This window comes from Psilocybe cubensis, chromosome 13 (genome assembly GCF_017499595.1).
Source record: "Psilocybe cubensis strain MGC-MH-2018 chromosome 13, whole genome shotgun sequence".
In the NCBI taxonomy this organism is placed as follows: domain Eukaryota; kingdom Fungi; phylum Basidiomycota; class Agaricomycetes; order Agaricales; family Agrocybaceae; genus Psilocybe; species Psilocybe cubensis.
In genome coordinates this window covers 1,780,958-1,791,545 of record NC_063011.1, presented here as the reverse complement: position 1 = coordinate 1,791,545, position 10,588 = coordinate 1,780,958, and the positions used below count along the sequence as shown (strand labels likewise).

General features: G+C 45.3%; 3 protein-coding genes across 3 annotated transcripts; all 3 read right to left on the bottom strand.

Annotated features, from left to right (window-relative positions):
* Positions 1 to 1,470: 1,470 nt before the first annotated feature.
* On the bottom strand, positions 1,471 to 2,037 carry JR316_0013291 (Delta(14)-sterol reductase; the record flags this gene model as incomplete). Its single annotated transcript, XM_047898902.1, has 1 exon — positions 1,471 to 2,037. One exon carries the CDS (start codon positions 2,035 to 2,037, stop codon positions 1,471 to 1,473), a length of 567 nt encoding a protein of 188 aa, XP_047742450.1.
* Positions 2,038 to 4,210: 2,173 nt separating this feature from the next.
* JR316_0013290 (putative protein-S-isoprenylcysteine O-methyltransferase) lies at positions 4,211 to 4,977 on the bottom strand (the record flags this gene model as incomplete). The annotated part of the gene is made up of 2 exons (XM_047898901.1): positions 4,211 to 4,774; positions 4,831 to 4,977. 2 exons carry the CDS (start codon positions 4,975 to 4,977, stop codon positions 4,211 to 4,213), a joined length of 711 nt encoding a protein of 236 aa, XP_047742449.1.
* Positions 4,978 to 6,355: 1,378 nt separating this feature from the next.
* JR316_0013289 (uncharacterized protein) lies at positions 6,356 to 9,673 on the bottom strand (the record flags this gene model as incomplete). The annotated part of the gene is made up of 24 exons (XM_047898900.1): positions 6,356 to 6,403; positions 6,468 to 6,769; positions 6,828 to 6,887; positions 6,940 to 7,182; positions 7,239 to 7,369; positions 7,424 to 7,462; positions 7,601 to 7,661; positions 7,715 to 7,760; positions 7,813 to 7,861; positions 7,920 to 7,933; positions 7,987 to 8,008; positions 8,070 to 8,178; positions 8,233 to 8,305; positions 8,369 to 8,392; positions 8,444 to 8,457; positions 8,520 to 8,538; positions 8,592 to 8,694; positions 8,749 to 8,925; positions 8,975 to 9,138; positions 9,184 to 9,200; positions 9,263 to 9,318; positions 9,377 to 9,429; positions 9,483 to 9,550; positions 9,613 to 9,673. The coding sequence occupies 24 exons, from the start codon at positions 9,671 to 9,673 to the stop codon at positions 6,356 to 6,358; spliced, it is 1,953 nt and encodes a 650-aa protein (XP_047742448.1).
* Positions 9,674 to 10,588: the final 915 nt, after the last annotated feature.

The following is a 10,588-nucleotide window of genomic DNA, read 5'->3' as shown; positions in this document are numbered from 1 at the left end:
GGCTGGTGATAGAAAAATTTGCCCATGAGGAAGCAAGTACGCCACAATCTGCTTGTATGCACTCGACTCCGAACACCAGTGGGCTCCGAGAATGATCACTACCTCGATGAATACGTGAGCCCAATATGCAAGCTATCTACCATCAATCATCGATTACAGTCCGCTTTACACCCAACATACCTTCACAATTAGAAGCCACATAAAGATATTAACTCCACCGTCTCTTAATCTTCTCTCCGCCTTTGCTATTATTGCTGGATTCGGGGAACTTGCGCTGACATGAAGCCCTATCCCAAGGATCAGAATTACAGGAATCTTTGCGATTGACATTGCGGTGATGCCAAATGTGCTGCTCTTGTCGCTCTTATATGCCTCGATATCTAGCAGGAACTACTAATAACTGGCTTGTGTGAGTAATAATGACTTGATTATCAGACTTATACCCTCTTTTGAAAGTCATTTGATCAGATGCTGCAAACATGAATGATCTATTCAAGTGAAACTACGAAGAAAGCTGCTAACTGATGCTCCATTTACCCTGTAGTGTAACTCGGAGACATACCAGCCCCGACACTACTCCAGTATGTACCCTTTGTTAGATGTGTCTATCCCTCTTTTCACAAACTCATTACTTGTTTAATCCTAGCATCATTTCCAGAAAAGTATTTATCAAGTCAAAGTTCTGTCAACCATTTTCTGACACATATCTCTGTTCATATCCAACACTCGCCCCCTCGACCGATAAGACTTTGCTCACAAACAAGAAAACAACATTCAGTTTTCAGTTTTACTCGTTGTGACTCCTGTTTTTTAAACTGATAACCACAAAGGACTTGTCTGCTTGTCCACAGTTGAAATCTTCCGGCGACTTGACCGCGCGAAACCCTTGTCTGATTTTTATCTGGCAAACTTATTTTATGCTCCCCAGGTATCATTCTATATCGTAACTGACTTTCCCACTGCTTCTATATTATCCCAACGCTTCCTTAAGGTTTGATCGATGATCCTCTGAACCTGCCGCATACGCAACATCGCCGTTGCCCGAAAATAGCACTCACCATAGCGTCATTGAACTTCTCCCACTCCAGTGTCATTATTACCGCCAGTGCTTGGGTGCGGCTGCAGCCATTGTCGCGATCAGGAATATCCAACTACTTTCATCGACAGTGGTTTTCAAGGGGTGCCTTGAGAAGTATGGGGTTACTGGCGACTTGAGAAGCAGATGCAATCCCAGTCCCAGCCAACTCTCAGATTCAGCTGAAGATGCGTAGCCTGACGAATCAGCTCTTCTGTGAATTTCGTCGCTTTTCTAGATAGGTACCGCGTTATGTGTTTACACAATGTGTCAAAAACGCTGGTGTATACTTACTTACGAGCCTAGAAGATGCGAACTAAATTTTGCTAAGTTGCCGTGAGCTGAGCAGCTTGCCGCGACCTAAACGCGACTGTCTACACGCGCGCACGTGATGTCTAATACAATCCAGGCACAAATTTGTAGCGAACCCTGTCAGCCCACCTCTCCCATTCTTTCCCAAACTCTTTCTTTAGCAACTCGTCCTCTGCGTTTGATCTACGTACTGCCAGCTCCATCAACGCCACCGACGCGATGAACATGGGAAGGATAAGCAACCATCCTTCCTTGCGCGCATACATTCCAGTTTCCCTAAACCACGATCCCGGGGCCATGTAATATATCGCCATTGCAGGATACAGAAAGGTCCACCCCATGTACCCTGGGTGGCGGACCAGTGCATACGGACCTGTCGTGATGAGCTTGTGGTCTTTCATGATCGTGATGTGATATGTAAAATGTCTTCCTAATTCCCGGAAGGATTGGTATCGGATAGCGCCTGCTGTTGCCCCAAGCACGGCCGCTACCACTGTTGCTGGTGACAGAAAAACTTGTCCATGAGGAAGTAAGTACTCCACAATTTGTTTGCATCGGCCCCACTCGGGGCACCAGTGTGCCCCTAGAATGATCGCTACCTCGATGAGTGCGTGTGTCCAATACCCAACCTCCACGCCCGGGTCAATCATCGATTACAGTTTATGTCACGGCCAACGTACCTCAAAGATCAGAATCCACAAACGGACGTCAATTGGACCATCTTTGAACCTTCTCTCCCCTGTAGCTATTGTTGGATTGGGGGGCCTTGAGCTAACATGAACCCCTAGTCCAAGGAGCAAAATTGCAGGAAGCTTTGCAAAAGACATTGAAATTCCCAACGTGTTATTCTCGTCCTTTTTATACATATGTACTCATTTATTTCTGTCAGACCATGTGGGCTAGCCTCCGCGCCAGACTGCCAGTCAACTGAAACGTCCGTCGGTCAATTGCCGTCTTACGGCAAATATCTGCCCCTGTGTCTTTTTGAAGACGTTGGTTGACCCGATGCGTAATACTGCATGGCCAGATAATGGCAGTAAGGTCGCCCTAGTGGTGCGGGGAGTCTCAATTGTCGCACTTGGACAACGTTCTTGTTGTTCCAATTTTGCGCACTTCATAAAATCTTGCTATATGGAGCACCGTCGTCCGTAGTACATGGTACGACGGTACCCTATATAGTAACTTTCATGAAGTTGGGATAACTTTGGAATTTCGGAAGTATATTGAATGGCTAAAGCTCTTGTTTTCTACTTGATGTCTCGGCCCGCGCTGCAGCTTGGTGACACTAGCACGACGCCAATGCTACGTGCACGTTCGCTCAACCAAATCCTGATCTTTTCTTAGAAGATACTACGTCACCATTGATCTATCACCGTCGTCTGTTCCAAGCATTGTTATAAACGCACCCATTTGTCCGACTAATAAGACCCTTCAAGCGCGACTTGTCAAGAGTGGAGAACCGATATACCATATTCATGGTTTGCAACGCTATTCTAATGAACAGTCAAACTCCTCGCCAATGGGCATTGCCACCCAATGTTTCCTAGCCTTGGAAAGCACGGTCTCTGCTTCTTTCTAGGTGCCTATCTAATACACTCCAGGGATCAATCGATATCGTACTTTACTCGCCCACTGCTCCCATTCCTTCCCAAAATGCTCCTTCAAGATTTTATCCTCCGCTGGAACCCTGCACATTATCGTCGTCGCCCAAAAGCAACTGAAAACGAAAGCGATCACAGCAAATGTGGAAGAAGCGCCCGTTGAGGATCCCTCTGCAAATCGCAGAAACCTCTCCTTCAACCACGACCCTTCCGAAAAGTAATACATGAAAAGGCTAGCAAAGTTCATCATGATGCCAGTGTATCCGGGATGCCGCACGATGGAGTAAAGCCCTGTGGTAATGAGCTTGTGGTCTTTCAACACCGTGACGTGAAAGGTGAAATGTCGCCCCATTTCTTTGTAACACTCTTGCCGGATTAAACTCCCCCCAATCATCAACACTGCTGCAAGAGCCGTCGTCGGCGTCAGAAAGATTCTGCTACTTGCGTCCACGCAACCAGGCAAAAGGTAGCCGAAGACCTCCCTGACTAGTCGGGATCTTGGAAACAGATGTGATCCCAATATAATGGCCAACTCTATTGCAGCATGTACCCATGACGCGACCTGAATTCAAAGGGGTCGGACTAAACTAAGTGTTCCGCAGTGATAATTAAATCAAGACTCACCTTGAAGATACGGCCAGCAGCAAAAATATCAAGTGGGCCGTCTTTCGTTTTCCTTTCGTGTTGGGGGATTGCTGGAGTTGGAGGACTAGTAGTGATATTGATCCCCCATACAATCAAAAAAATGGCAGGAATTTTGGCAAAAGACATACTGAAGGCTGTCTCTCCCATTTACAATATCGCCTTCTTTATATACATACACTACCGTCGCGCCGCCTCAAAATTCCGACAATTGACTTAGTTTCTTTAGTTGCATTCTTTCGTAAATATCTGGAGCGTGTCATCGGCGCCTTCATCCCGTAGGTCTTCTCTAAGTTCTCTTCGGCACAGCCCTGCGCGCTGGCAGGACTATTTGAAATGATTTTACTTTCTTAAGGCTGCAACATCTAGCGCTCAGAGTGTTCTAGTTCCGCAACTCATTCAAATCGACTGGTACTGCTTGGCTCAAAAGGAGCATTTTAAGCGAGATATTCATAGGAAAACACCGACGAAAGCTATTATTACTTAAATTACATGTACATACATAGGCGTTGACCTATTATTATCAGGGTATTATAGGATCCAAACGCACAAGGTAGGGCAGAACCTCATCTTGCGAATTTTAATATACAAAAGGAATCATGCGGTACGGCACAGCACTTGCCCAAACCTCCCATTCCTCTCCGAATTGCTCTCTCAGTAGTCTGTCCTCGGTCGGAATCCTCCGCAACACGTTGATCACGAAAGCAAGCGTAAATGCAACTGCAACAGCGGGAATGAGGATGACCGTCCAATCACCTCCTGCCTGCACGTAGCTCTCCCTCAGCCACGACCCCTGTGCCAGACACCACATTACGATGCCTGCGATAGCCATGGCGGACCCAGTATACGCAGGATGGCGTGCGTAAGAGTATGGTCCCGTCGTCACTAGTTTATGTCCTTTCAGCACAGTCACTTGGAATGTGAAGTGTCTTCCTAGCTCCTGATAGCAAAGGTATCTGATTGTAGCTCCAACTACAATGAGAAGTGCGGCGATGGCGGTGAAAGGGGATAGGTAAATTCGATCCGATCCATGACCGACGGGTAGAAGATATTGCAGGGCTTGCTGGTACGATGTTGATTCTGGGCAAATTGCAGCCCCTCCGATGATGAATAGCTCTACAGCAGAGTGTATCCAGAATGCACTCTAGAAGAAGGAGAATTAGAATATATGTTTTGATAACTCATTTGCAAATAACATACCTTGACAATGAGTGAACCAATCTGAATGTCCAACACACCGTCTTTCATCTTCCTCTCGTTTTCAGGTATCACAGGTGTGGGCGATTGTGCACAAATATGCACGCCAAAGGCAGTGAGCAGGATAGCAGGTATTTTCTCGAGAGACATGACGATGGTAGTCGTAGAATGGGTCGTGTTTTTAATGTTGACTCCATCCTGTCTCCTCACCTACCTTTATATATTCCAAGAAACGCGCGCCAAAATGTCCCGATGCGGAAAATTCAAGTTATTGAATGTCCTGGCGCCGCCTATCAGTAGCGGATACCTTGCACAGCGGAAATTACGATCTCTGACTCACCGATCTAATGGCCAAATCCCGCCTCATGTCCGTTCTCGGCAGTGTCGCAATCCCGCATCAGTCGTCCCATGCTTCAATCCCTTGTCAACCTGAACTAGGTAGTGGTATGAGGATGCATAGCCCGAAATATCGCAGCGACATCACGCGTCCTCCAATCAATTATCACGAACATTGAAATGAAGGGAAAACAATAAAACATTGATATAGCCATCGAAACACAATTTCACAGAATGTGAACACAGATCCGACGAGGACGCTCTCACTTCAAGAGGGGGCGGATTCTAGCGTAGAACGCGCTCAGAACCGAAGATTAAACAACCATGAGTTTATTCCACCATCGCTGATAGATGGTTTTCGCAGCACAACCGGCTCCATTCCTGAGAGCGATCAAAACTCCTATCAGAGCGCTCAAGCCACCCAGATGCACCGAGATACGACCTCGTCCTAGCAGACGACGGGGGTCCACAGCCTTACCCCACCCATGAGCGCGTGTTTTCGTCATCAGGGTCGCTAGTCTGACTCGGTTGATGTTTTCAAGTTAGTGATGACGAGAGCGCTGTGCAGAGTCGCATCAGAGGCGGTGCCACAAATTCACACCGCGCCGTGCACGGCCCTCTTCTTCCCAAAAAGGAAATGACAACACCCTTACGGCCCTTGGACGTCGGGTTGCACGGTGCCTATGAGTCGGGCTACAGTTCATGTCGTGAGATGCCATCCGATAGTCTGCTGTCTGCTGCGTATAACATGTACAGCAGTGCTGACAGGGATGACCAGTGTATGTGTAGTTTGAGGGCAGCGTCTTCCAACCACCGCTGGAAGCATACTACGGTACACTGAGCATCATCATGAAAGATGAGCAAAAGAAAAAGAAAACATGTATAATATTTTGATTAGAGTCAGCCGCGGATCCAAAACAAGTAAGACTGATGACGCCTTGCACGACGGAACCCATTTCCGAGGATATATGTCAGTATGGCCGTGGTACTCGCACTTGTTTCAATGCGACCCACAAAGAGGATCAATTCGAGTACTTTGTATTATATGCATTGTAGGCGCCCGGTTGGAACTTGAGCGTTCCTTCAATAGAGATTTGCATTCCTTTGCATTAAGGTCCACGTATTGCACAACACACTAGTACAGATAAAGGAAAAGAAACAGAAAAGGAATTCCAGTAGAACCCTACTCCATTCACTTGGACTGGAAAACTGGGAATTCACCTATCCTCAACTTGGTAGCCTAAGGAAAGAGGTACGATATGTTAGATCTGAAGTTGAAAAACGAATCTAGTGGCGCAACGTACCCCATACGGGCTCAGTGTGATAGTGGTTTGAGCACCCGTGCAATTTGGATTTGTTGGGGGGGACGAAGCGAATGTGTCTCCGGCTACTGCCCATGCGATCGGGCAAGCGGTTGCAGAGATTGTCAGAGGCGGCTTCCCTGAGTCGAAAATTGGGGATGGAAGAGCAGGAGTAGTGATTCCAGAATTGAATTTCAATGTTGATGGATCTATCGCGTACTCCCAGTTAACTGTAGCATCAAATTCCAGGTCCACTGCAAGTGGCTGCTGGCTATTTTGAGCCAGAACCTTCTGGCTCCTGGCAACTGGGATTTCACGGCGCTTCATTGTAGTGCTAGATGTGCGTGCAAAAATAAAACTTACTGTCGAATGCATAGTGAAGTGGTCCACGGTGTACGGCAATAGATCCATGAGGTCTGCTCTCTATAAAGATGGTATTAGCCTACAATACATTGACTCAAGCCTAAAAACAAACCAGTTGTGATCGGGGCAGGCAGATTAAGGACAAATTTAGTTGTCCCTGCAGCAGCCGAGACAGCTTGGAGGCCATTTACTGGGCTGACTGGCTGAGCAGAGCCACCGTTGATACTGATAGTTCCACCAACAACCCAGCTTGGAATGCGCACATAGTAGGTAAATGCCTTGCTAGCTGTTAATGTTGTGGTCAGTGTATCACTGAAGGGGTATTGTGTATCAACAACGGCTTTGACCCGGTTCCCTGATAGATAGGTTTTAATCGAGATAGCCGAAAAGCACTAAAAAAAGAATTTTAACCTGAACTCAATGTTGTCGATGTCTCGAATGGACCCAGGTAAATGTTAACGAGCGAGGCTTGGTCAGGAGTGGTAAGGAATGCATTTGAGACAAACTTCGGCCACCCCTGTGGGTGGTTGACCGTACAACAGCTACAAAAGATTATTCAGAGAGATCGCACACATGCTAAAGCTGTTGAAACTGACGGGTAATTGGGGTCGAGTCCGAAGACATTGGAATATGATCTGATTAAGTAGTGTTGGGATCAATGATTTAAATGTGATAAAAAAAGAGGATAGATATATCTTACCCATCGGTTGGGAATGGGTCGCTAACCGCAGAGGTCAATTTCTTGAAAAGGATTTGGGCGCTTAAGTACTCACGGATTCATGTTCTTGGCGGCTATTTGATTCTGTTGTTGAAGGTATTGTCTAGACCACATGTCTTGATACGTTGTCATATAAACATTCTGAAATCGATATATTAATATATCATACCTCCGGTCAATGTAGCAGGGAGGGCATTATATGTGATCCGTTCAATCTGCCATACGGTTCAATGACGAAGGGGCATGTAGTGGGACTATGACACTCACCCTATCTGCGAACTTTGGATCGCCGATCACTTGGTAAAGATAGGAGCCACTTTCATATAATAAAATTAGCCTGAAATGAGAAAAGGGCAAGTAGATTGAAAACTGACGAAAACATAGTTTCCTAAAGTTGATGAGCGAGCAATAAAATGATTGCATAGAGATTTATCTGCGTACCACGACCAGGCATAATTCTGTTCTGTGAGTGTATTAATAATGGTATAAAAAGAAAGGATAGATAGAAGTTGAGATATATTTACCCTCGAGCAGCTTCCAAGCCTGCGAGATATTCATCAGCAGCGAAGATACCGGAAGGTCGACCATGGTACTGGAAGAGTAAGTCCCAGCCCTGACTTGCGGCGTCGAGATCTATAAAAATTTAAATTCATTATCAAGCATGTAGCACATAGAGCATCAAGTTACCTGACTGATTATGACTAAAACGGAAGGCTGCTGGCAAAGCTTTAAGCGCCTCTGCCACATTCACACCATGCCACTAGTAGAAACAATATATTAGGTGAGTTGCAGAATGTATAAGAATGTATAAACACAGTATTACCGCGATGGGTAGGTTGAGCGGGTTCTGCCCAAAAAATTCAGAACCGATCACGTAGACACATGAATTATCACTTACTGGAATATTTTCGACTAAATTATGCATAAGCGTGTTCTAAGCTACTTCACGATTGAAAAAAATATGAAATTTGTACCTGGGGTTGTAGGGAAGTACTTGACGTAGCAATAAGTTTATGAAACAATATAGTAACTAATAACACAAATACCTGTGGACTGAAAACCTTTTCCCAGGGAATCCCGGTGGCTCTCAATTGTTGCATAGTGTCAATGAGCAGATCTTCCTGTCCATTGGGATGGTTATCATAGAGCCTTGAGCCAAGGTGTATTCAGCGTCACACTTATTGCATCTATTGACCGGCTTACCACTGTAGGACAATGACGAAATCTTCCCATCGTGATTCTGTCCATTGCTCTAAACCTTGACCGGCATGCAGCATAGTGTTTGCCAGAGTCACAAATTTATATAAAGCATTAACAACAGGAGTGGTTAATGTAGAATCATACTCGGCCATTTGAATAGCACCAAGCATGAAGGGATACCTATAAAACATGATCAGGATATATAATTTCGAGAGAAGATGCCAACTACCTTCCCCATAGAAAGCGAGGTTTAGTGGTATTAACTTCTGGTCCAAGCCACCCAGTAGAATCTTGGTGGGAGAGTACATATGACAGGAATGCAGAGGTCTTCGCATTGATTTCAGAACTGTTGGCCAAAATACCGCTAGGTACCATGGCATTCTGCGAAGTCGACTTGAATATACATCATAATTGTTCTCAGAAGCTATTTGGACTTACAAACCAATAGCTTCCGGCTATACAGATTTGAGTTTCATTAGCATTTCATGAAATGGTTAAATGCTACTGCTGACACTACCTTCTTCCAAGTTCGAGTAAAAAGAGTCTCCACCCATCCAATCAGTCTGTGAGACACTGTAAGTCGTTCATCAAAATTTAATCGGACTATGTTGGTGTAAGAAGCAGTGCCCACTAGCTGTAGAACTCGTGTTCATGACCTGCCAGACCATTAGCCTGGACTTTGAGCTATCAAAGCAGGTGTCATCATTGCAGTGTGAAACATATCAATTGCAACGTACTTGATCCAATAGCCATCCTGATGGTTTGACGGCGCCTAGTGGTAAACTGAGGTACTTCTTAGGCGCAACTGAAAGAGAATACCAATCAGCAAGAAAAGCTTGATCGACACGAGTCAGAAAGAAGACATACGTCCAGTAGCAGCGAATGCTGGCTTCAAGGCAATTAGCAATATAAACAGCGACGATTTCATGATGCAAAAAACCTGCCCATGCAAAACAACTCCACAATAGTATTTATACCTTGACTCAGTCATGTCTGCCGGTCCGCAAGAAGAAGTTGATATCAAGCCTTGTGATGTTTTGATTTGGGCGCATCTATGTCATCGGAAAATTATACAGATGTTGGAGAATTTGATAGAAAAAAAGAACAGAAGAGCTCCAGTAAACAGTAGCCTCATGCTAAGTCGAACACCTGACGGAGGATGACTTTGCTTCGCGTCAGCAAGGGAACCTCACGTCAAGTTTAATTCTACCAATAGGAATATAAACGTCAGTCAACACAGCTTCCTTGCAAAATAAAGGTGGTTACAATGCACCTGAGCAAAAATAGGTTCGCAGAACCATGCTTCGGTAGTCTGTCATCATGAGCCTAAAACGTCACTTTCGGGAGTCTCCTACCTTGAACTGAGGCAACTTCCAAACAGCCGATGATCGTAAGACAAAGCATCAGAATAGGCGCATGTGTCGGGAGCTATGAAAAAGGTTTTTTGAGGGTTTTGTCAATTGAACAAGTTCAGATAATCAAGTTGGTTGCACATGTCCTAATGATTCGCGAGTGGATGCCAAATTATAACGAAGCCACGAACAAGCATTCATATTGAGATGAAACCAACTACTAACGAAAAGCAAATCGCTTTGTTGTCAGTTGGTGGGAGCGAGAAGCAAATCACTGGTTCAAGGATTCGGAGGTTAGAACTTGGAACGAAAATCACATGATCATGGAGTAGTCGTTTGACTTCGACCCCACCTTCAGTTGGCAACCGAACTGAAATACCTGGAGACTGAATAAAAGAGCAAAGAAATTATTCCTACTAGTACATAACACAATTCCTTCTTTTCATCTACAATAAATTTCGACCAAGGACTGTTCTGTACCGTTTCATACC